The following is a 25,732-nucleotide window of genomic DNA, read 5'->3' as shown; positions in this document are numbered from 1 at the left end:
CAACAATTATTTGAGGTCTATAATACTCAAAACTCCCTTATAGATGGACGAAATGCCCAAAATAGTTGTCTCAAATCATATAAGACGCCTCAAGATTTGAACAGTTCAATTTATATACAAATTTAGGGTTCACCTCTTACTTACTCTAAGTTTAACTCCATTGCACTATATATGCATACAAGTAAACATACATCACAAATGACTATTTTTAACCAACTCCAATTCTTGAAAAAAACTCTCTCAATGTATTGGGAACCCACATTAATAAATGTTATAAGTTTCTTGACTATTATAAGATCCTACCCTAATATTTGATACCCATTCATTAATAACTGTAATTGATTGATTGATCCATCAGTAAATACTGCATCCAACCTCTATTATAATTGCACAAACCACCATCTCTTGTAATATAACCTCTATATCTAAATATGATCATTTTCATACTACTTGTCTTACCTATTTCATTTCTTGAGATGTTATTGAGCTCCATTTCTCTGTTTTGCACTTTGATCTTTTTGAAATTGTTATTGAACTCCATCTCTGTGGAAGCTTCTAATTTAATTACTTTTTAGTTTTAGCCTCTGGTTGTCTTTTTCTTATTTCATCTATTGCTGAATAATTTTTTGAGGAATGGATTTTACTTTGTTGCCTGTTCTTGCTTCTCTCCAGCCATAGACTCTTTACCTAAGATAGATTTTTACATGAAAAAAAAAAAAAAGATGTTCAGAAGAGTAAAAAAGGCAACCTAAACGGTCTTAAGATGAAAAGCCACCACCTGCTTCTTTCAAGGCATTGGTTCTGGTTTTATTTGCTGTTGAGGAGAAGCAATTTTCTGCAAGGAATTTCCTGAAAATCAACAGACAAAGGAACCTAATTTGATCTCCAGTGTTGATAATTGGGATAAACTGACAAAGGATTTGTCTTCCTCTCCAACTAGAGAGGGGCCCCCAGTAACCCCTCTTTAACTTTTTAAAACCCTAATATTACTAATTTCATTAACCATATTTAATAAAGTAATGTTAGTAAAGTTATCAAAATTTAAGACAAATTTAAGACCTGGGGGTCAACAAGAACAATTTGCAGATCAACTATCTAAATTGCATTAAGAAGGGGTCAACAAGAAGAATCTAGAGTCCTTTGTCCCAAAATGGGGATCAAAATATTGAAACATTCAAATAAATCACCCAGTGACCTTCCAGAGACACTAAATGCCCAAGTACAAGAAGCCATCTGAATGACCAAAGCAACCTACCTTATTCAGCTGCTACCAGTTCTGAAGTGTTGCTGAAAGAAAGAGAATCACCTTGACTGTAAACCAGATTCATCTTAGTACCTTCTTCGAAATAGGAAGACTTAGGATACACTGAAAATTTGATAGGGGAATGTGCATGCACCAGGTGACTAGGAAATGGATGCAACTCCAGGACCACATGTTGATGTAGCAACTTATCAAGGAGCTTGTAAAGCCCTTTCATTAGTTCCAAGTAAACCCAAATTTAACAATTTGATTCAGAAAGAAGAAGAAAAAGAAGGGAAAAAAAAAAAGACTCAAGCCACTGAATATTCAACACTCCGACACTTGAAGATTCTATAATCCTACTTCTCTGAGCAACTTAAAAAACTTGCAAAGCTAGGAAGCCTCAGTATAAACCTCTTAGGTTAATCACAAATTTCTCATTTCTTTTCTATCTGCTTCTAGGTCCCTGGAAATAAGCTGCACGAGGCATAGCTTGAGCGGCCATGATCGCTACTTTAAGAGTCTCTGAGGATGGAAAACCTTCCTTCTGCATCTGATCATGAACCCTAATCGCGTCTTGCACAAGTCTACCAGCAAGAAGCCCATGTATGATTCTCTCAAAATTAGTAGCCGTCAACATTTCTTTCTTATTTTCCACAATTTCAAGAGCTTCAAGTGCTTTCTTTTCAAGGCCTGCTCTTGCATACATGTCACAAAGGCTTATCTGAAGCTTGAGAGGAGGGCTTCCTCCCTCCCCTATCTTACCCAGTAACTGCTCCGCTTCATCAACCAGCAGCAACTTAGCAAGCCAATCCACCATTACCGAGTATGTAGCTATCCCTGGCTTGAAACCCTCCTTTTCAAGCTCGAGGAGCAATGCTAAGGCTTTGTCGAGTAAGTTCTTCTTTTCATATGCTGCTATCACACTTGCTGTGCACCGATCATCTGGCTTATGACCTGCTTGTTTCCTCATTTCATCAAAGCTGCTCTTTGCCTGATCAGGATCCCCAACATGCCCATAGGCCTCCAGAAGCAATGCATACATCTCCAAACTTGGTTGAAATCCCGCATAGTTCATGGATGTAAACATCTTTTGTGACCCATCAATGTGGCCGCGCTGTGCAAACGCTTTGAGAAGTTCCATGTAGATTTCCTTGGTGGGTTTGATCCCCCTCCCTTCCATTTCTCTCATCAAAAGTTCACCAGACTTTGGCTCACCCCCATTTACATAAGCCATGATCATTGAAGTGTAAACCCCAATATCTGGTTTGATTCCTTGGCTCCTCAAGTGTTCAAATGCATTCTTTGCTCGATCTAGATTGTTTGTCTTAGCATACAAGTGAACAAGTACAGTTGAAGTCAGGACATCAGGGTCTATACCCTTTTCAGTCATTTTCCTAAGAATCCTCTCAGCATCCTCCACACGGTTTTCCTTTGCATAGTGATCCATCAATTTCGTATAGTCGCTACAATTTGCATCAAAAGTTTCTTCATCTAAGATAATTTCAGCAACCTAAGCATAATAACAGCATAAATGGCAGAGGAACATTAGGAAAAAATTCTATAATATAAAAAGAGAAAGACAGTTCAGTTTAAAGATGCATTATTACTCATTGACATGAAAAAAAGGGCAGCAGGAGTTCTTAATCTGATGCTAACATTCAAGTTTCAAAAGACTGGTATCTTGGGTGTGTGTCAGTGTGTGTCAGGTGTGTATCAAATGCAAGAAACAAAATAACAAAATGTAGCTTGCTCTTTACAGGTTTACAGAGTACCAGAAACAACATGAGCTCCAAAATGTTCTTCCCTTATATTCTTCTACCACAGCATTACTTATATAGAAATTTTAAAATGATATAGAAACAACAGACAATTCATTAACTCTATTGCTTTACCAAACTCTGATCCAATAACTAAAAAATTATTAACAAATAACAACTTCCTCTACAAAAAAATATAAATAACTTTCTCAACAAGCAGCTTTGATTAATTGGTTTGCAAATTTCTTTTTTTCCAAAAGTACATACAAAATGGGACAGCTTTACCAAACTCTGATCCTTTAATTAAAAAATAACAAATGCTTAACAAATAACAACTTCCTCTACAACAAAGAAAATAAATATAATAAGTTTCTCAACAAGCAGCTTTGATTAATTGGTTTGCAAACTGTTTTTTCTTCTTCCAAAAGTACATACAAAACGGGACAAGTTATAATCCTATCATGAAAGGACAACATCTACTCTATTCGTAGACCATTACTTTTATCAAACTTAAAAAACCAGAAATCAAATCAAAGTTCACCAACTGACCTTGAAATATAAACCAGGATTTCTATCCCTTAATTTGTCAAGCAGAGCAAGCCAATCAATTTTTGCCGGTCTTAGAAGCTCAATCCACTCAGCCAAAAGTGGGGAAGGATCATCCTCCTCTTTCAAGTTGAGAATTTTCTGGGTAACCATCTTGCACTTTCCAGTGATTTCCTTGGGTTCCTCGGGAGCAATATATCGCTCGGCCTCGTGGATTCTGTCAGCAACTTCTTCCCATTTGGAGCTGGAGAGGTCCAGACCATAAATCTTATATTTAATTTTCCCACGCCTCTGTGGAAGTGTCACAACCTTCTGCTTAGTATCATCACCTCTAGCATCGGCCCCAGCAGCACCCTTCTCTTCAGCACCAGTCTCTTGTTGGACAATTTCTTCTCTGAGTATGTCCAGGCTTTGATAAAACTCGCTCTCCTCCAACTGTTCCCGCGCCCACTTGAACCTGAGCTCTCTGAGCATATCTCCTCGTATACCTATATCACTTGCAAAGTGGCACATATATTTGACGTCTTCAGATTGGAGGAACCGCTTCATTTGTTCCTTCCTCATCTCTTTTCTCATGTCCTCGAGGACCGCCTGGCTGACCTGCCAAATGGTTTTCCATAGATCCTGACTCAAATCGAGGGACTGTTCTTTGGAGACGGAATCAAGCATTTCATCAATGCCACCCTTTTCCATCTCCGACACAACCTTTCGACAGATCACCAGAAGCATAGCATCGATGGTTTCTTTGTCACAATCAGGGTATACTTCCACAAGCTTTCCACGGATTTTATGCACGAACCTGGAAAGAAACTCGTTCATGGTCTCATCAGTCTCCTCCTCGTCCTCAGCACGGGGCTCAGCATCGGAAACCATCAATGCGTTATCTTGAAACGAGTGCAAAGACCTGGAAGAGAAGAAGTTCAACACTGGTTTAGGTGTCTCGGGTTTCTTCCCTTCCAAAGACGCGGCGTTTAGTAGATGTCGTCGGGGAGAGACGGGAGAATGAACGAGGGCCATCGTTGCCACTGGAGGAGCCGTGGTGCTTCTGAGTTTCGCCGCGGCTCGTCTGTAGAAGAAGGCCTTCATTTTGGGCCTCGTCAGGAGCGGTCTCGGAGGTGGGAAGATGAAAATAGGTTTCTTTCTTTGTCCGCCGTTATTTTTTTTCCCCCTCCGGAGGAGGCTCTTCTCGCAGTTCTCAGCAGGTCTCGGAATTGTACCTCGCCAGTTGGTCTTTCTGGTTTACATTTGGGGCGGCACAGGGCTTTAGGTGCACTCTGTTAGTGAAAGTGAATAAGGGAATGTAACCCCAACAGTGTAAGTACACGCGTAACTGCGTAAGTGGCGAGTGAAAGTGAATTACTCGTTCAAGTAAAAAACACGAGTGAAAGTGAATTCACTACTCTCTCACTCTCCCTTGTGTACAAAATCGGTTGTCATTTCCCAATAGAAGTATCGGATGGCTCTTCCTCCCCATCTCCGACTGGGTTACCTTCTCGGCCGATAAGTGGAGTCTCCAATCTAGGGTTTGTTCTTTCTCTGAGATCCCTGCCCACCAATGATCTCTCAAATATCAGGGTTTTGTTTTCGCTTTCTTTGCACCATTCTGGTGGCGCTTGTTGTGAGCACAGCGAACGATCATATGGATTTTTGAGGATTTGTTTTTCCTTTTGCTTCACTTTGTGCCTGTTTAGTGGCTGTTTCTTGCTTCGGTTCTCCTTATTTGGGGGCTCTAATTTGTTTGTGAATTTTTGGTGGGTTGTGTTGAGTAAGGGGAGATGAATCCGCTCTACTGCATTGCACCGGTGTCGATCGATCAGGACCGCGCGAATGTCGGTGGTCCCTGCAAGGTGAAGTCTCCGTCCCACCCCCTTGGGCTTGAAGCTTCCCCTACTTACATTTAGTTGATAACATTGTAAGTTTAATTAAGACTAGCAATGAAGCAAGTTTAAATTGGGAACGTGCCTTGATTTCCCCTACCTTGACCACCTTAAAGAAAAGATAAAGATGTCGTCCCACTCCATTGAGTAGGATAAGCTTGGGTGAGAAGGTGAGCTTACATGCATGCATATGTGTGATTTGGGTGTCTTTTTGACATAATTGAACTTCATTATCAGCATGGGAGTATTTGAAGTATTGTGGGAATATGGATGTAAAACCTAATGAGAAATAAAAGAAGTTTGCTTGTGTAGGAGGAGGACTTTGTTCTCTCCTCCCTCTTCTCACTTAAACATGGTTGTTCTATCTTTATTTGCTCTCCTCTATCTTCTCTAACTTTGCATTTTTTTTTTCAATCACATTTAACTCTCGGCCAAACTTGTAAACTATTTCTAAACTTCCATTTCTCATGGTATTAGATCAGACATATGGTCTTTGAAGATTTTTTTGATAAAAAAACAGGAGTTTTGCTTGAGTTGTAATGAGTTTATGTAGGAAAAATTCAATCTTTTGAATTTTGCTCGATGTTCTTCTTCGTCTTGATTCTATTTTGTCTTAGGTTTAGTTGCTTAAGCATGTTTATTTTCTTCCACCCCACAAATTGCCTTATGTGCTTCTAATGTTTGCAGATCCAACGGTGCCTAGCCACATTTGGTCAATATACAGTTCTAGAAGAAAGTTAGATTACACATTACAAAACTTTTATTAATCCCTTTTTTTTTTTCCAGTTTTTCCCCATGAAGTATGAGTGTTATTATTCTTATATTTTTATAGTATTTCTTCTATTTATAATTTTTTGTTTTCATCACTTCAGAGCAATGCCTATAGACCCACTACCTATAAAGAACTGGATTGCGCCTAACGTCTAACTTGATTCAAGTATTTTATTTTTCACCCAAAAGGTCATTTTTGTCTGAGTTACCCTAAAAGAGTGAAGTCTCTTTTTTGTGCCCTAAAATTGGACTTTTTTCCACTATTGGAATCAAATGGATTTTTTCTTAGACTTGGATCATTTTTTACTAATGTATGCAGTCTTATCATTTGGGTAGGAGTGAATTTTCTCCCATATTTATTTTATCCATGTTGGGTTTTTAATGTCCTTTTTATCCCTAGCCTGAGAGGGAAAAGCAGAAGAAAAAGAAGTACAAGAAAGATGGTTTTTTTTTTTAACATGTTGTAGTAATTTTTATGTGACCAAAATATCTAATAAATGGAGAGAATATAAGATGAAAATTTGTCATCTATGAATTTTTTTTTATTAGCCTATGAGGATTAAAGACCAAGATTGAAGACCGAAAAGATTTTTCTCTGCAAGCAAAAGTTACAAACTTCATCTTGAGGGGGAGCTTTGAAGAATAAATATAGAAGAGTTTTACATGACTCTCATGAAAATGTGTCTCACGGGAAAGGGTAGTAGCCAAGGAGCAAGTTTAGTATTTTCAGAATTCTACTCTATTAAGAGTTATTTTATTGTTCTAGGATTTATATTTAAGTGATTGTTTATTTTAGTTATGATTAGTAATTTTATTATGGGTGTAATTGAAACTTGGGTAGTTTAATTTAATTATGATTATTTGTATTTTTCTATTATAAATAGAAGTTCAATGTATTCAAATTAAATAAGTTAATGAATTATTTATTTATTTACACTAAATTTAGGGGTGTAAACAATATGCACTTGAAGTAAATAACTTATTTTGTACAATTTTTTGGTTACCATTTTGTTACATTTGCGATTCGATCAATTATAAATAAGAGATTTTTTTTTTTTTACCAGAGTAGTAAGTAAACAAAAAATTAGTATAAAAACAGTACCCAAATCATACAACAAGATAGACTTTAAGCCTGTAAAAATTCCTACATTAGTTTGGTAAGTCAATAATCAAGGATTAGAAATTTCTCCTTAAGCCTGTAAAAATTCCTACATTAATTGTTCTTTCGAGGCATTGGTTTCATCTTTGTTGGGAATATGACAAATCCTTTAGAAACCAAGGGTGGATGTACCCTCAATATGTATTAGGTATTGGTTGATGTGTAGGGGATTCCACCCTAGGGAATGCCTATTGGTTTCTCCAACCCTTTTCCCACTTCAGCCCATGTCCCATTCAACTGTTTACTTAAAAACTTTATAAATATTCAAAATATTTTAAAGATATAAAAATGTAATTTTATAAAATCAATTTACAACATGAAAGGTAAAAAAAAAAAAAAAATGAATTTTAAAAATACTTGTGTAGAAAAGGAAGACAAAGAAATTCCTCACAAAAAGGACCCCATGTAACTCATTTGTAATCTAAAAAATGAGCACTTAAAATGCAATCTAAACTTCAAAAACCTGAAGCCCAATTCGATAGTTAATATTAAAAAAAAAAAAAAATTGGTTATCAGTAACAAGTGAATCTCGCTACTTTGGTTTACAATATCGGCCAGCACATCCAGTCTAAGCATGCACTACAAATAAGTGATATAAGACAATGGCATAGGAGCAATGAGATAGAAGCAAGAAGGAAGCAATACCAGAGAATGGCACAAGGAGCAGTTGAAAAGACAAAATTGGTCTTGGAAGGCCAAGCTCAACCAAGCTAACATGTACCAATTTTATGCAGCTTGTTGAACCTGACGGTGTATTTGCTGAATCCAGTCAATATAGCCACTTGTTCCCCCGGTCTGGTCCTCCACAAGATTAGCAAGTAGCAGCAAACTTTCCCTTGGCTGTTCTCCTTGCCTCACAAGATGGCACAACTGATAGGAGGAAGGGTCACTCTCCCTGAACTTTTTGAGCAGTGCCATAAGCTTTCTTGAAATATTATTATCACGCTCAGTAAGAACAAGCTGGAAAGCCAGAGAAAAGAAAAAGAAAACCAAATGAGTCCTAGAAACAGATGCTGCAACACTAATTGGAACTTTCATAACTTGTTGGTGCCACTACTTCTAAAAGAAACCCACAGGTGGGGGTGGTTATCTACTGAGAAATGCGTATTCACCACCAAAGTAGAGATAGATGAAAGAACTAATTAATACCTTGGACCAATCAGGGAAGTCATCTCCTAGTAAGTTGATGACAATTTCAGGAGACAGTGATCTGCCAAACCAAATGACGAACCGAAAACCATCATCACAAAGATAAAGTCCTCTAGGATCTAAGCTCTCGGCAGTTAGTGACAGCGGCTTAGAGACTTTCCAAAAATCATCAACGTCAGCTGGACCCTGAAAAACATTATTGGTAACATTGTCAAAGGTGAGACCCAAAACTTTAGCTTCCACTGTTCTTCAGCACTTACTAAAATGAGAAAAAGAAGAAGTGGTTTCTACCTTTATAAGAAATTCATCAAGCCGCATCAAGCTAGGATAAAGAGCCTTTAACAATCTTTTAATAGGCAAAATCATGAAGCTATACCCAGAAGAACATCTTTCATCTAGCTGAACATCCGCATACCCTCCACGAAGAGGAGCAGATTTACAAATAGCTAAACCATATAGTGGCAAGAGCTTCAATGTTTCTGGAAAAATCATCCTGCCACCTAACCTATGCTGCACAGAATAGAGGTTGCGGTATTCTTTGAGGCCTTTCACAATCCTTAGCTGCACTGCGTGGCGGGCATCTTCCAATTTGCTGGACAATGTTTTCTCAATTCCTGAAGCATTAAAAATTTAAATAAGAAAACGTAAAAATTAAATGAGGCCAACTTAAAGAAGTATTCACAGGGCTACTAGTTTCTTACCCAACCTACTCAACACAGATACAATGGCCCCACAATCTGCATATCGATACATCTCACTAAGTTCTGACACCACAGGTGCCGCTGCAGTATGCACTCTGATGCGTCTCTCACCAGATGATGATGTGTACCTTTTCATTTGTTAAGGATTTTTTTCTACCAGTAAGAAAGACGACGGGCTCTTGTTTTATACTAAGTTATCAAAAAAAAAAATGTTTTAGACTACTTAGTAGCAGTTTTCAGGAGAGAAACTTAGGCCAGGGGAAAGGAAAATGATTTCCTGCAATGATGGAGGAAATCCATGTAGACAGGTACACTGGCCACAAAATGGTTCCACATTCGAGTGGAACTGTTCTGTAGAACTATGTGCCATATGCACTATATTAGAAACATGATAATGTACCTCTGGCATTGGATAATTTGAAAATTGTAGAAAGAATGACTAAGAAAAGAACTTCCTCATCTGGAGCCTCCATGTCCAAACACAACCAAATCTTTGAAGGCAAAAGAATCTTGCATACATAATATTCAAGGAACCTTTACCATTATTAATTTCAAAAAGGATACAATAAAGCAACTTGAAAGTAGACAACTTGGGTGGTCAACAAAGTCTCTTCAAGAGCTAGCTGCATAGCAAAGGCCTTATCGCAGTCTACTGCTGGGAGAGCCAGCAAGTCAGTAGACCTTAACATAAAATGACCATGGTAGGTTGTGAACCTCACCCCTGCAAAATGAAAACATAAAAAATAAAGAGAATAAAGAAAAAAACCATTAGGAGCTCAATGATAAACACAATTTTTTATGAATTCAGAAAAAGAAAAGAGAAAATCTGAATGGTTACAGAACAGAAATGCTTCCACTGTAAGGTGCACCTTTTCCACATCGTATGCGCATGACAGCTTCCCAAGCAGTTTCCCTTGTAAGGTCTCTAGCTAAATCATGCGCCAATTTCTCTTGGTGAATAGCTCCTTGGTAAGATGGGTAGTAGTAAACTTGACCGCCGGTATATTTTGCAAGAGTTCCTGCCAAATGAAAGTAAGGAAAAGACCATTAAAAGTGAGAGTAGAAAACAATCAAAGATTCTGTTTGTCTACTTTTAATAGCACATGAAATGCCTATACCTAATGAAGCTATATCAGTGTACTTGTCACTAAAAGCGTATACACTAGCTGCTATCTGATATTTTGTAAAATCTGCAGCCATTTGCTTATAAAATGGATCTTCTGGTATTCTTAATGCATGTTCTTTATCTGTGCCATAAACACGAATATCATCGCCACGTAGCTTTAGACGGCCAACACCAATAGAGGGTAATGTGCTCTGGAAGATCATCAACTTTCCTCCCAATTGGCCCTGCTCATAAAAACACAACAACGACAATTCGAAGTAAGTTGCTCCAGAACTTAAAATCCACTCTCCAAGAATTTAACTATTTTTTAAGGTAAGAACAGTTGGATGTCAAGCTAGAAATTAAGTATGAGCATAAAGGAAGATAGCTAACCATAACCATAAATGATGCTTTAAGAGCTGGCCCAAAGGCAGATTCTATGTTCACATTGTCCTGAAACAAGGAAGGGAGGCTATCCAAAAATGCATCGACAACACTTCTGGACTCGGACAAGTTTACAAGTAGGTCATCAGGCAAGGGAACAAATATGTCATCCAAATCCGACACCACCATCATCTGAGGCTGTGTTAAAGATGACTGGTGCATAGAACAGCACATAAATAACATAAGTGCCTATATCAACAAATATAACAAAAACAAAATCATAAAAAAAAATATAGGCAGCATGAAATACTTGCCTTCATATTATAAAAATGGAGTGTACTGTCATATGTTATGAATCCAATCTGTGTCCTGGGGAATCCAGGCAACTCATCTAAACTGGCCTTTATGGTCCTTGCGACAACCTGCCACACAGGTGATAAATGAATTCAACTGATACTGAATTACCTGTCATACTGGTTCAATGGCAGCTTCATTAACTGTAGTGATCAATCAAATATAGGATAATTACCTCAAGCATACCACTCCGAATGGCAGAGAGTGAAACATCAATGAGGAAAAAATATAGTGGTGGCATGGGAGGGCGCACCATATATTCTGTTGGAGCAACAAATTCTACACTACCCTTTGAAAGCTCAGGACGTTGGTCAGCATCAGTCCTACGACCAGATGCATCCAAAAGGGAGAAATAATCCCCAGATACTGCATAAATATGTACAGAACCAGTTAAAAACTGATGTCCTTCCCAGAGTGCCAAATAACAAATAGAAAGACCAACTAAATAATCTGCTATGAAGAACCACCAAAGATTCAGGTAAACAAACAACATTAAGAAATAGTGAGGAATATTAATTGTACTTCAAATTACTTTCTCATTTCAGCTCTCCCAAACCCACTTTCCCAACAGACCAACCAAAACCCTTTGGCTTCCACCTCCCCAGTCAATCTGTCGACCAGCCTGCCCGTCTTGACACCACCGTTCATATTCCATACAGAATAACATGAGCCCCATCTTAACCCAGTCAGACCAGGTGCATAAACACACCTTTCATAAAGCCCAGACCAACAAAGCCCCCCACCCTGCTCAATAAAGCTACAAACCCTGGTTCTCCACTCTTACTGGCCTCCCTCTCCCACCATTCACAATTGATGCCAGAAAAGACAAAAGATGAACGGGCAAAAAATTTTGCTCCTCATCCTCTCCCTCATATTGTGTTGATCTTACTTCCCAAAAGCTGATGATAAACATACAACTTCCACAGCATCATGCTCAAAGCAAGGAGAAGTGCCCATGGATGGAGGGAGTGACAGAACCAAGTTGGAAAACCCCATGATGGTAGCAGAAGGAGACACAAATGGAGATCATCCATGCCCCACTGGCCCATCTAAAGAACATATTTACAATGCAGGGACAATCACCAGTATCCTACCATTTTAGTTAGCACCTTCCTAACTGAACCATCATAGCTGAAAAGCACATTGACCCATTCCAGGAGGTGGTGCGGAATATCAACCAGAAAATCTGGTGGCTCAGAAACACATACTGAGACAAACCAGCAGACAACTAACAGTAATTCTCCAGGCTCAGGCAGCTAGTATCTGATATGGTCAAATATTAAGACATTTGCCTCCTCTATGGGCATGGATGCAGTCAAATTATAAGGTCATTGTCCAGACAGGGAATATTCATTGTCATCCTCATGAGAATCATCTCCTCAAACAACAAAGGCCTTGGGGGCATAAGCAAATGTGCCATTGACTGTGAGATGCTTCTGGCCCAGCATGTTCATCTTGTGTTCTTTCAAGAGCCCAGGCTTGCCTCTACCGCCACCTCCCACATCAAAGGAATGGTCTGGCCATCAGTATGCATGGAAAGCTTGTTTCTGCAGGTGGCATGCAATTTGGAAGACTTCTCGCCTTCAGTTATTAGAGACCTCTATAGGTCATTATTCTCCTGCACTTAAAAAATTAAAATATTTTCAAACAACTCAGTTGGGGCTGCTTGTTCTGGATAAAGCCTCTCCCTACACACTGTTCATCATGAACATTGGTCAGACCTTGAAAATCAAATTGCCACTTGGTCAGTTCCTAAGATCCTCATGGGTAATTTTAATGTTATAAGTCATGTCTCCTGACAACTCCACAACTGCATCAATGAGAGAATGGAATGATTTTATAAATGTTACAAGGTGGGACCCACCATGACCACACGAGCTGGCATGATGAGTCACCACGTGAGGTGGCATGATGAGTCATCACAAGAGCTGGAATCCTTATCACATGAGTTGGAAGATTTGGCAATCTTCCTTGATTAATGTAATTGATTTATCTTCCCTTGATTTATGTAGATTTGGATAATCATGATTGATGTAATTAGGGATCCTAACTTATCTCTAAAGTTTCCCTAAATATGTAATGAAAATAGTATAAATAGGGGTCTTGGTTGAAGGGTTCAACCAAGCTCTCCACTTCTCAACTCGTGGAAGAATCTCTCTCTAGCCTAAAGTTTTTTTCTTTATTTTCTCCTCTCCTCTCTACCCGAGCTCTCTCTCTCTCTCTCTCCCTCTCTCATCTTGCTCGAGGTTTCAATCATGGGGTCCTAAATTCAACAATAAACAAAGTCTGCATCCACAAGATCCCTCTGAACAACAAGTTCTCTACTTGGATCAACTGTCAACAGCTGCCTATTGTCACCATGCTAGACAGATTTTTTTGCCAAGGTAGATTGGCATGACAAAATTCCTGAAATTGCCAGCATTACCCTCCCAAGGCTGTCCTCCAAATTATTGGAGACCTCTTGTCTGAGCATTATTGGCAGCATTCTGAAGGATTTGTCGAGAAGTTGAAAAATTAGTTGGGCTCTTTCTCTGCGACTGGCCTCTATGATTGTCAAGTGCAAAGAGCTTTTAAAATCCTGCATAAAGATTGGGCAAAGAGCTCACCACTGTCAAATTCGAGCAATTAACCACACAATTGAAGCTCATCCCCTTGACTCTAATGAGGTCCTTCATCTCTCCTCCCTTAAGAATGATTTTAATTCTCTTGCTTCTCAAGAACATTTTTTTTTGGAAACAACATGCTCATTTTGCATGGTTCAAGGAGGGGGATGGCAAACACTATATTCTCCCATGCCATTACCTCTCCACACCAGTGATAGAATAAAGCTTCCTCCCTTAGCAACAATGGGGAGCAAATCCTAGACAGTACCACAATCACTCACGACTACGCTAAGTTCTTCACAGGTCCCTACAAAGACGAGACATTTCCAACCTCCATATTCTTTCAGAGCAATACATGGAGTAAAGTATGATCAATTAACTTAAGCTAATTATGACAGAATTTACAGTTCCTTGGTTTCATACCTCTCAACTAAAGTTGATCACACACAAGAATTCTTTTTTTAAGAGGCGTCATAGAAAGATTTTCTCCTTGAAATGAGGAATAAGTTTCCAGGCCAATGAAGGCTGGGCAGACATTCCTGGAGGATCCAAGGATGTGGGCCTGTAACCTTTTTTATGCACTAGAGATCAAGCTAATGGCTAACGGCGTGATGTATGACTTGGCCAGTAATCTCCGACAAATAGCTTGATCTTTAGTGCATAAATAATGTTAGCCAAAGTACTCGCCAATTTACTTAAAAAAAGAAAGAGGCTTACCAAAGCCAGGAAACAGCAAACAAGTAAAAGAACACTTGGTTGACCACCAAATTAGGCTGCAAATGACCCATTCTTGCGAAGCAGTTGACTAACAATTGGCTAATAGAAGAATGTGTGTGTGACCAATTCAATTGTCAAAGAAATAGCATGTTCTCCATGATCCAAGCTCACCAATGTGCCTTTGTCCATTGAATGCAAATTGCGTATACAGCTCTAAATAGCTCATGAGATTATCGATAACATCAAAAAGAAAAACCTTAGCTAAATAATGATAAAACTTTATCTTGAAAAAGCCTTTGACAGAGTAAATTGGAAGCTCCTTGACTTCATCATGCTAAAGACAGGATTCGGGCAGAAAGGAAGATTCTGGGAAGGAGTTACATATCTTCTTCCTAATCAGTGGTAGTTAATGGAGGTGCTCACATTTTTTTTCGAAGCTCTTGTGGGCTTCATCAAGTTGACCTTCTTTCTCCAATGACAAAATGAAGCATTGCTTGCTTTTTTTTTCTCATAGCCAGGTAGAATTCTTGGTTACACACTGGCTGACATGGATGCACAAAACATACCTAATCTTCAATTTGTGGATGGCACAATATGCTTTTGCAAGGCCACTATGGATCAAATTAAACTAATCTCATAGCCATCTTATCCCTCTATGAGATCATATTAGGCCACATAATAATTTCAGACAAATCAGCCATAACAGGGTCAAAGTCTCCTCGAATGCCCTTAACATCATGGGCATTCTACTTGGCTGTCAGGTATCTAAACTCGCAATTTCTTACCTCGGTTTACCTTTCTCCACCAGCCAGCCATCTAATCAGGGAGCCTATTCTTGAAAATTTTGACAAGAAGCTTTCTACTTGGAACAGGATGATGATCACCCAATCAAGCCAACTCACACTTATCAAATCAATGTTTCTCTTTGTAAGAATTTGGGTGACCTATCCTCTCAAAATTGGATCGTTTTCTGGCATGTCCAGACTGGTTGCAGCTCTTCGGGAATGTCATTGGTCGTGTTCTCAATAAGGTGGAATCAGGTCATTGGCCTATCATGCTGACCACCTCTTTCGAAAAATGGGGACCCTCCCTTTTCGTTTTGAAAACTTATGGTTAATTGAGAAAAAAATTGATGCTCTTATTGATGGATGGTGGACTGAGGGTCCAAGCTTCGGTCAAAGGGAGTGAGTCTTCTCCCTAAAGCTGTGATTCTTAAAAGGAAAAATCAAGGAATGGGCCACAAGTCATCGTGCCTCTCTGGGTGACGAGAAGGCTTCTCTCCTTTCTTAGATCACAGACCTGGATTTGGTAGAAGAATAAAGGTGTTTACCTCCTACGGAGTTCTCTTCCCGAGTTTCCCTTAATTCTAATCTCAATAACATCTTGCATTAAGAGAAGATCCGTTGGAAGCAAAGAGCCAGATTTAAATGGTTGAAGGAGGGAGATGCAAATACAAAATTCTTTCATGCCGTAGCATCGGAAAAATGGAGATCCAACCGAATTACCTCATTATGCATCAATAATGAGGTAATGTTGTGTCGGACCTCGATTACTAATGTGTTGATCAAGTTTTTCACATATCTATATTCGGAGGAATGTCCAAACCGGCCAAAGTTTCAACACATCAGTTTCTCTCGTCTCTCTCCAACAACTACCTCCTTATTAGAGCTTCCTTTTTCTACCAAAGAAATTCAGTGTGCCATCTTAGGCATGGAAAGTGATAGGGCCCCAGGCCCTAAAGGATTCAAGGTGACTTCCTAAAAAGGTTTTGGTCTAGGCTCTAGGAGGATATCATAGCAATGATCCATGGCTTCTTCAGAAATGGCATCACTTTTCACAGTATTGGCGCATTTTTTATTACTTTGGTTCCAAAGAAAGCTAGTGTGGAGAAGCCAGAAGACTTCCGACCCATCAGTCTTGTTACAAGTGCCTACAAGATCATTGCTAGAATTTTGGCTCACTACTTAAAGGTTCTTCTCCCAACCGTCATTCACAGAGGGCAAGGCGCTTTCCTCAAGGGGAGAGAAATCTTAGATTCTACTATGGCATCACATGAGCTTATTGATCATTTCTGTTGTAATAAGGACCCAAGAATCGCCCTGAAGTTTGATCTTGAAAAGCTTTCGACAGAGTAAACTAGATCCTATTTGATGAGATTATGAAAAAAAAATAGGCTTTGGCGAAAAATGGAGATTTTGGATCAGAAGTTGTGTGGGTTCGGCATCTTACTCTTTCATTCTCAATGGCTTGGTCTATGGATATTCAAAGGATCCAGAGGAATCAAACAAGGTGATCCGCTATCCCGACTCTTATTCAGCATGGTAGCTGAATTCCTCTCCTCAATGTTTTTCTCGGTTGTTAATCTTGGATGACTCCCTCCTACTAGTATCCAACATGCTTTTAATATCCCCATCCTCCAGTACGATAATGATACCATCATATTTGGAATCGGAAATATTGATGGAGCTAGAAGGATTAAAGTGGTCTTGGGTCTCTTCAAATTAGCATCAAGGCAGAAATTTAATTGGGGGAAAACCTCTCTCGTGGGTTTTAACGTCAGTCCTGAGCTCCTCCGGAGATGGCAAGTATTTTTGGCTGCACAACAACTAGCCACCCAACAACCTATCTTGGCCTTCCCTTATTCGATGGCCGTATATCCAAAAGTCTTTGGAATCGGGTGGTTAAAAAGATTGAATCCTGGCTAGCAACTTGGAAGGGACATTTACTTAGCAAAGCAGGGAGGCTCATCCTCAAGTCTTGCATTGCGGGCATCCCAAACTATGCACTATCTTTTATGCTTTGTCCTATTTCCATATGTAAAACCATGGATAAGCTCAAAAGAAGATTTCAATGGAGGGGATCAAGCGATGCCTTTAAATATCATTTGGTTAGATGGGATGAAGTCTGTTTGCCAAAGAATTTGGGTGGCCTGGGGATTCGGAAATCTAAGGAAATGAATCAAGCGCTGCTCCTAAAATGGTTATGGAAGTTCAATACTCTTTCTTCCAATCTTTGGAAAGAAATGGTACTAGCAAAACTTGGTCAGGATTCTCCGTGGTGGATTTCAAGTGGTAATCGGAGATGCCTATCTTCAATTTGGAGAACACTATACTTCTTCCAAAATTCTCCTCAGCCAGTAGATTCTTTGTTGGAAACGACAGATCCCTCAAGTTTTGGGATGACCTATGGATGGGGTAGGAACCACTACAGAATTCTTACAAACTTATTTTTATCCTCTACAGAAAGAGAGATATTAGTAACTGATGCTTTTGAGGGGGGAGGTCTAAGCCTAAATCCCAGAAGGGGTCTTTCTAACACAGGCTTTGGAAGCCAGCCGCTTGATGGATTCTTTGAATTCGGTCAAAATTAGACCTTCGGAGGCGGACAAGCTCATCTGGTGGCCGGACAAAAAAAATACTTTCTATATCATCTGCATACCGATACATTAATAGTTGGGTTTCGACTCAAAGGGAGCATGAGGTCCACTTTGTATGGCATCTTTGTGCACTTCCAAAGATAAAATTCTTCATGTGGAACGCCTGTCAAAGTAAGATTCTCACGGAAAATGTGCTTAGAAGAAGAGGTCACCCCTCTATCGACCCCTTGTGCCCTTTTTGCAACATTGAGACTAAAACCACAAGTCACATTCTGCTAAAATGCTCTTTCTCGTGGAAGGTGTAGACTTCTATTCTGTGTATGTTGGCGCTACAATTCTGTGTGATAGCTGATCTGATCTCATTCAACAAGTCGCTCATTGGTACTCCCCTTCCTGGTCTCGAAAAAGTGATGATCTCTGTTTGTGCTAGTTTCATCCCGTGGGGGCTTTGGAATGAACGTAACTGAAGGCGGTTCGATGCAAAAAATGAATCAACGGTAAGAGTCGAGGACCAAGTGGCAGGCCATATCTCCTCTTGGCTTCTAACTAAGAAGTCCTTCTCTTCCTTTGTGGGTACCTCTATCCGTGAAAACTGGAGAAACTTGGCAATGATGCACATCGGGACAAAGGTCCAAGTCATGCAGGAATGAACCCCTCTTGGACCTGGTTTCCTTTTTTTTTTTTTTTTTGAAAAAGATGTATTAATAAAACAGAAGAAAATTACAAAGTTTGAGGGAGCATTTCCCTTACAACCAGCAATTGTAGGGTAGCTCCCTGCCTGGCAAGTACATCTGCCGCCGAAGTTGCAGATCTCGGAAAAACCTGGTTTCCTTAAGTTGAACTTTGATGGTTCTTCTCTTGGTAATCCTGGAATTGCTAGCTACGGAGGTGTTATTTCGAATTCTTCAGGCAATCAGCATTTCTCGTATGCCGGCCCTTTAGGCATTTCCGATTCTACGTCAATTAAGCTACATGGCCTCCTCAACGGGCTCCGTGTTTTCAGAGACAAGTACAACAGTCCCCTTCACATTGAAGGGGACTTGAAAGTGGTCACTGGTTGGTGTGAGTGTGCATCCCCTTCCCCATGGCGCCATTGAGACATCTTTAGGGGGATTCTAGAAATTGCCTCCTTATTTTCTTGTATTTGGTCTCACATTCCGAGAACCGCAAATTCGACAGCAGATGTGCTTGCCAAGCAGGGAGCAACCCTGCAATCACTTGTTGTTAGGGATCTGCTCCTTCCTCCTTTGTAATTTTCTCTTTTGTTAATATAAATACATCTTAAAAAAAAAAAAAGAATTTGGGTGACTTTGACATCAGAAAGCTCAAAGACATGAATGAAGCTTTGATAATAAAGTGGTTATGGAGATGCAGAACATACAAGGATGCTATTTGGCTCAAAGTCATAGCTGCTACATACAACTATAGTACCAATTGTTGGTTGCCTTCCTCTCTTTCCCCTTGCAAAATTTCCCCCAGTATAGATAGCCATTCTCAAGGCTAAGGAAACTTTCAGCCAGGCATCTCCTACACAGTAAGATCTGGTCCCAATGTTAATTTCTAGGTGGATTGCTTGATTTGTGACAAACTCTCTCACATTTGACTACCCAAACATTTACAGGCTCTCCCACAGTATCAAACTCATGGTTACTGACATTTGTACCAATGGTTGACGGGACCTGCATCGGAGAAAGAATCTTCATGAAGAAGAGGCTATGGAGGTTGGCAATCTCATCTCTATACTTGATAATATGTACCTGTGCAGGACGGGGGAAAGATAAATCATGTGGAAGTGGTCAACAGATGGTTTTTTTCTGCATTTTCATTTTACAAATCCAGATTGCTTGAGCTACATAGTCATGATTGGGCCCCCAATTTAATATGGGAGTTGCTTGGCCCACCCAAAAGCTCTGTTTTTCAGCTGGTGAGCTGTGAAGAACAAAATTCTTACTTCAGACAACCTAGAGAAGAGAGCAATGAAAAGGATTAGCAATATATGCAGGCTATATGACAGCACCAAGGAGACTTCCAAACACCTTTTCATTCTCTGCCCCATTACTTCCCAGATACAGTACTCTGTTTTCAGCTCTCAAACATCAGCCTCTGCCTTCCCCAACTCCTTCAGAGACCAGATTAAGTAGTGTGCTTTTGTTTCTCTCTACTCCTCAACAATCTTCTTGGTGAACTCATTTTGCTGAGGTTCCCTTGTGCATCTGGAACAATAGGAACAGCAAGGTATTCTCTAGTAGCACAAACCCTTGCGACAAGGTTATTGAAAAGATCATGTGACTTGCTCTCTCCTGGGTTTGTACTTGAAGAATTGCAGGATTTGAGAGTGCTTATTTCTGTCAATATTGGACTGCTGTGGCATCACTGACAACCCTCAAGCACCACACTGTCACAGCTTGGATTCCCCCCACCCCCGGGGCTCTATTAAACTTAATTTTGATGGTTGCTTATACAACAACCCAGAGCCTGCTTGTTTTGTTGGTCGTTTTTGGGATTCCCAAGGCAAAACCAATGTTTAATATGTGCAGCCTCTTGGTGTGGCTAACTCCATCAGTAGGACTTCCTCCTTCATCATTAGCTAGTTTCGTAAGGACCTCGACCCCCCAGCCCCCAAAACCTCCCTCTTCTGATTTAGTTCTCTTTGGGATTCTCAAGGCAAAACTATTTTCTAATACACAAAGCCTCTTGGTGTGGCTAACTCCATCAGTAACAAATTCCTCCTTTGTCATTAGCTGGTGTGTGAATACCTCAACCATCCCCCCCCCCCCCCCCCCCCCCCATATAATTTCTCATTACATTCACAATAAAATAAGAAAAAATTAATAACTAATAATAAAAATTGAATTACACAAACTAGCTGACAGGTCAAATGAGAATTTGACTAACAAATTATGGTAAAACAAAATGACTCTGAGCGACAAAGAAAATAAAAAAGGCAAGGGACAGATACAAGTACATCTTCAAAAATTCTTTACTGTTCAATTAAGAAATCCTACAATTAACTGTTTCACTACTTCTTCACAAAATCTGCCACGAGGGACCACTACTGCATTCAGCGATTTCAATGCTTCGCCTTCCTCCCACAGAGTTTTAATGTTTTAAGTGTAATCCATGAAAAGGACAAGGAAATCAAGGAGTCTTAATGCTATCTCTGCTTCCTAAGAACAGAATTCAGTACATCGTCAAGGCTAACGCTTGAATTTCCCAGATAGTCATTCATCTTCCAAATGTTAGCTTGATTTTCTAGAGAGGAAAGCTCTTTAGTATTTCCTTCTCTCAACTGTTAATTGTAGAAAAGGACTCAAACGCGGTCATTTCTTGAGGAATTGGACAGCTTTCTATACTTGGAGAGTGGCATGTTCATACGAAGATATTCAAATATCACTCGCCTCTTGGATACTGGCAGCACAAACCAAGAACAGCAAACTCAACTGCAGATGCTGTTGCTAGGGAAGGTGTTATTCAGCAAAGCTTGTTGTAAAGATATTTTGTCAAGGGCTTGTCCTTTTTCATTCTTCTCTCTATTTTTTTTTTTAAATGTTCTTTCTTTCTTTCTTTCTTTCTTTCTTCTCTCTGTTGCTCTCAGCTTCTTGCCGCTTGGACATCAAGCTTTTTCTGTATTCTGGTTTTTCTCTTTTGGATAAAAAAAATCCATATAGATGTCGGCTACAACAAGAGAGGGTCAGAAGTTTCAAAGAAAGAAAAAGTTAATGCACGAAGGTCTTCGCATTTAGGACTGTTTCTAAGTCTTTGTCTTGTCTACGTCATTCCATTTTTCTCCAATAAAACACTTGAAAAAACTTAACAATCAGGACTGTATATATTGCAGCAACTAGCTCAAAATAATCGACATGTGACATGGTATGTTAGTCCACTTATGATTGAGCAGATAAGTTCTTTATTTTCAAGAACCAGTTAAATTTGCATCAAGGGATAAGATGATAATTCAGAGAAGTCATAAGACCAAATAACATGTTAACCAGGGTGCTGCAGTGATACAAAATATGTACACATTTCTGGAAAGAAAATACTTAGCCATGTCACCTACCATCATTAAGTAAGGAACATATGTTGCAACGCCATTTCCGCCCACCATCTGTAAATGTCACGTAGGGATTGACATACGTCCGGCATCTTCTGCACCGAATTATCCCTGTTGATCCAAAATTGACAACTGGCACTTCCTCCTGCTGACACAGTAACAATTACCATGCAGCTAAACACAATAATAAGGGCAATTCCATAAGATAAGAAACATCAACAAGTAACACCACTGACCCCATCAGGAGCTTCTGCCAGAGGATGAACCACTGCTGCAAGTGGTAAATGCCACCGGGAAAGCAAAGATTGTGAATTTGGTATGGCAGTTGTTGTTAACCTTAAATATCTCGGATGGCAGTTTAAGGGATAAATCTGATTATGTGAAGCTGGCTCAACATCACCATCCAACGGACGGGGCAATGCTTTGTAATCCACCCCAGGATCATTTGATCCTGGAACAGATCCAACAGAAAGGGAGCTAAACTCCTCAATCAAACCTTGCATGGTGCCCACAGGTATGCCACCGCTAGGATATTGCAATTGTTGACCTAAAGATGCTGCTGCAGGTGGACCAGGTGCGAAGCCTCCTTGCTGACCAAGATAAGGGGCACCCACTGCTGGAGCTGCTGGTGGGCCAGGTGCGAAGCCTCCTTGCTGACCAAGATAAGGGGCACCCACTGCTGGAGCTGCTGGTGGGCCATGTGTAACAGGAGAAGCTGGCCTACTAGGATAACCTTGCCAAGTTGGCTGTATAACTGGCTTAGGACCTGGAAATGATGACTCAAATGCCATTGGGGGCACGCTACCTCTTGGTGGAGCTGAGCTCAAACTTTGAGGTGGAGGTCCCATGGGCACTGTAGGGATCTGTGGCTGAGGGGGTTGTGGATGAAGAGAAGCTGGTGGAGGCATACCTAGCGGGGGTCCAATAGGAGGTTGGACTGGTGGAGCAAAAACTGGTTGACCAGGGATAGGTGGACCCCGCACAGATGGTGCACTTGAAGGATAGTTTGGTGTTGCATATCGTGGATAAGCACCCATATCAGGCGCAGGGTAGGATGGTGTTAAGGAAGGAACAGATGGACGTGGAGGGTAAGATGGCATTGATGAAGGGGCAGATGGTCCATTAAACCTAAATGGTGGTGGAGCTCTATAACCAGCGGCTTCTGGCCGGGCCACAGGCCCAGAAGATGAAAAGGATGTCCCAGTTGGAGGAGCAGCCCCAAAGGGAGAGGCTGCGGGTCTTCCAGGAAAACTCGGAAGTCCAGTTTTTTCATTCCCCATGGGTTGCATGGCTCTAGATCTTCTCACTTCTAGTTAGAGTACCATGTGCAACCCTGTAGCCTGTTATAACAAGAGACATGAGGTGATAAATACACCGAAACAACTGCAATATAATTATTAAAGGGAATACGAGAAACACTAGACACGCCAAGTAAGAAAAGGCCAAGAAAATATCCACTATATTGGTAAAATAATTATACAAGAAGAATGTATGAAGAGAAAATGGAAATATTTTATGGGGTTATACGTGAAAGATTGCTTTAGAAACCAACAACTCAGAAGAATTATGCTTCAATTACGTTGAGCATGCTGTCAAAAGAAATTCAGCGCAACTAAACATTTACACAGAGAAACTCATATATCTCAACAACAGCAGCTCCCTTCATTCCCACAGGAAGGTAAATGTGCACAATCTAATACATAACCCAAAAACAACAGACAAAGTAGCATGGAATTTACCATTAGCAATACTCATAGTAAAAGGTCGATTATAGCCATTTGCAACTAATGGTATGCAGTAGAGTAACTGAAAACCAAATCCAATAATAACTACAAGCATGAAACAAAGAGGAGTATAAAACATTAGAAGGTAGGAATATTCAAGAGCTCGGATCTTACGAAAATGACCAAGTAAATCATGCAGATCAAACAAAAAAGACCCCATAAACTATATAGATTCAGAAAATCTTACATAGAGATCTCCTTGAAGAGATCGAAATCGCCAATTGATGCAGACCAGCTCGGCAAGCAAATTTCTTGATCTTCGATAGCAGGAATTAATCAGGATTTGGAAAACCCAATTTCCCTCACGATCTTGGAAGTACTTTCAGCGAAATCCCTCGCACGAGGAGTTTTCCCCTGTCGGAGCCGAAATCGGTGCCGTTCAAGAGAGGCGACGCGAAGACTGACAGGGCGAGTATATTGCCGGCATGAGCATAAAAGCGCAGATCACTGCATTCTGGAGAGACTGGGGAATCCCGGTGGATACGAGCGGAGTGACTGAAATGGCTCGTTTTAGTGAGAAATTTTACAATCGTACCACTTCTGATCTGAAGGAATCATCATGGTCCACGTGGCAGCCTTAACGACAGAGATTTAATAACCTTTTGACTCATCTGAATATTGGTATTGTTTTAGGGGTACTTGAGTTCCTTGCTTTAAGTTTCTCTTATGTCATAGATATATTAATTTTTATTGCTTCTTTAAATGTTTTAATGTAGAGATAAATAAATAAATAAATAAAAAACTATTACAATTTGTTCTTTGTCTTAGGTTTTTTTATTTTTAAATACCTAATTATAAATGGGTATGGCTTTAAGGCTAATGTTATCATACACAAACCAACATCAATCATATAAATTGGGTTCAAGTAGACTCCCAAATTGAGCAAGGTTTAGGAAACCCATCCCTAGGGTTTGAAAGAAAACCAAAATTTGAAGAATTAAAGAGTTGGATGAATGAGACGACTTGTGAAACTAACAAAGTAATTGTCCTAGCTAAGTTAGACAAATATTGAATCGGACGTGATGGGGAAAGAAAATGCCCAGTTTCCCTCACTTATAGCATTGTTAATGGAGTGGTGCTTGTCTCCATATTATAAAAGAGAGGAATCATCCATCTCCTTATTTTATTTTATTTTATTTTATTTTTGTAGTATTAGGGAAGGAGTCCTTGCCCTCCCTAATATGGAGGAGAGAAGTCCCCATCCCTTTCCTCACACTTGTTTTCTTCTTCTTTTTTTCTGTATTTAAGTTTCAAAATCATATGCATGCCACCATTAGTCTCAATGTCCTTATTAAATTAGTTTTTATGTTAGCAAACATTTAAACTACTAATTATAAGCATTAAATAAGTGACTTATCTATGTGATTAACAGCTCATAAAGAAAATTTTTAAGTATTTTCTATGATTCTTAGTTGATATTTCACTGCATTTTTCAAAAGACAAAATATTCATTTTTTCAAGCTCAATGGTTCAATTTATTTAACATTGATAACTTGTTTATCTAAGTTGATTTTGCCCCAAAATTTCATAATGTCAACTACCAAGGCTCCCATGACCATTCCTAAGCACAATCACACCTTGAGATCAAATTTAGAGTTTTAATTTTAATATAGGAAAGTCACTCCTTACAGAGTTAAATACTTTACGTGCCTTCCTTTGAAATTTATTCACTTAGCTTTACTTTTTGCTAGAATACTTGCTCAAATACTTTGAAATCGTATAAGTTATTCTAGCAAAAAGCTTTGCTATGAGATCTACATTGATTTATAGAATTGGAGCTAAGTTTATTGATCTTGGTCGAGTATAGATGATTTAGTTCAATTGGAATTTGAAATCATGTATTGGGTTCAAACGACTAATAGTGGGTTTATATTTTGAAATCAAGTTATACATCAAACTGCTTTTAAGTGTGTTGCCCCTCTTTGAAAAGCCAATCCAATTTTTTTTTTAATTTTTAATTCAGGTAGTTACTAACTATTGAGTTGCTATTATATTGTATAGGCATATAGGATTAGTTGTGTTAATCTATTTTTTGCTTGTATTGTAAAATTTGCTTATGTGTGAAGCTTTTGTAAAGGGTTGAACTACAAGTAAGTAACTCTTGCAAGTATTGGTCAAGCTTTATTAGCAAGACTAACCCTCATCTCCAGATTGA

General features: G+C 39.5%; 2 protein-coding genes across 2 annotated transcripts; both read right to left on the bottom strand.

The window, feature by feature from the left end:
• Positions 1-1,436: 1,436 nt before the first annotated feature.
• On the bottom strand, positions 1,437-4,757 carry LOC137948886 (uncharacterized). Its single transcript, XM_068795089.1, has 2 exons — positions 3,550-4,757; positions 1,437-2,753 (listed from the first exon to the last, which is right to left on the bottom strand). Exons 1-2 carry the CDS (start codon positions 4,630-4,632, stop codon positions 1,689-1,691), a joined length of 2,148 nt encoding a protein of 715 aa, XP_068651190.1. The 5' UTR covers positions 4,633-4,757; the 3' UTR covers positions 1,437-1,688.
• Positions 4,758-7,782: 3,025 nt separating this feature from the next.
• Positions 7,783-24,033, bottom strand: LOC137948230 (protein transport protein SEC24 A-like). Its single transcript, XM_068794236.1, has 13 exons — positions 23,765-24,033; positions 22,030-23,133; positions 21,800-21,938; positions 11,222-11,412; positions 11,007-11,114; positions 10,702-10,905; positions 10,322-10,553; positions 10,073-10,222; positions 9,768-9,924; positions 9,204-9,331; positions 8,794-9,116; positions 8,503-8,688; positions 7,783-8,313 (listed from the first exon to the last, which is right to left on the bottom strand). Exons 2-13 carry the CDS (start codon positions 23,080-23,082, stop codon positions 8,080-8,082), a joined length of 3,105 nt encoding a protein of 1,034 aa, XP_068650337.1. The 5' UTR covers positions 23,083-23,133; positions 23,765-24,033; the 3' UTR covers positions 7,783-8,079.
• Between the last annotated feature and the right edge of the window lie 1,699 nt (positions 24,034-25,732).

The sequence above is a fragment of the Aristolochia californica genome, unplaced genomic scaffold (assembly GCF_029961685.1).
Source record: "Aristolochia californica isolate CCGP_79_NKW_82.1479 unplaced genomic scaffold, dmAriCali1.0.hap1 SCAF_13, whole genome shotgun sequence".
NCBI lineage: Eukaryota > Viridiplantae > Streptophyta > Magnoliopsida > Piperales > Aristolochiaceae > Aristolochia > Aristolochia californica.
This window is presented reverse-complemented; position numbering and strand designations above follow the sequence as displayed.

Excerpts from the sequence above, each read along its gene's own strand:
- LOC137948230 (XM_068794236.1), bottom strand. The coding sequence starts at position 23,082 with ATGCAACCCATGGGGAATGAAAAAACTGGACTTCCGAGTTTTCCTGGA. Across the intron at positions 11,115-11,221 it reads TTCGGAGTGGTATGCTTGAG|GTTGTCGCAAGGACCATAAA; the intron begins GTAATTATCCTA and ends CCTGTGTGGCAG. Across the intron at positions 10,906-11,006 it reads TCCATTTTTATAATATGAAG|TCATCTTTAACACAGCCTCA; the intron begins GCAAGTATTTCA and ends TCTATGCACCAG.
- LOC137948886 (XM_068795089.1), bottom strand. The coding sequence starts at position 4,632 with ATGAAGGCCTTCTTCTACAGACGAGCCGCGGCGAAACTCAGAAGCACC. Across the intron at positions 2,754-3,549 it reads ATCCTGGTTTATATTTCAAG|GTTGCTGAAATTATCTTAGA; the intron begins GTCAGTTGGTGA and ends TATTATGCTTAG.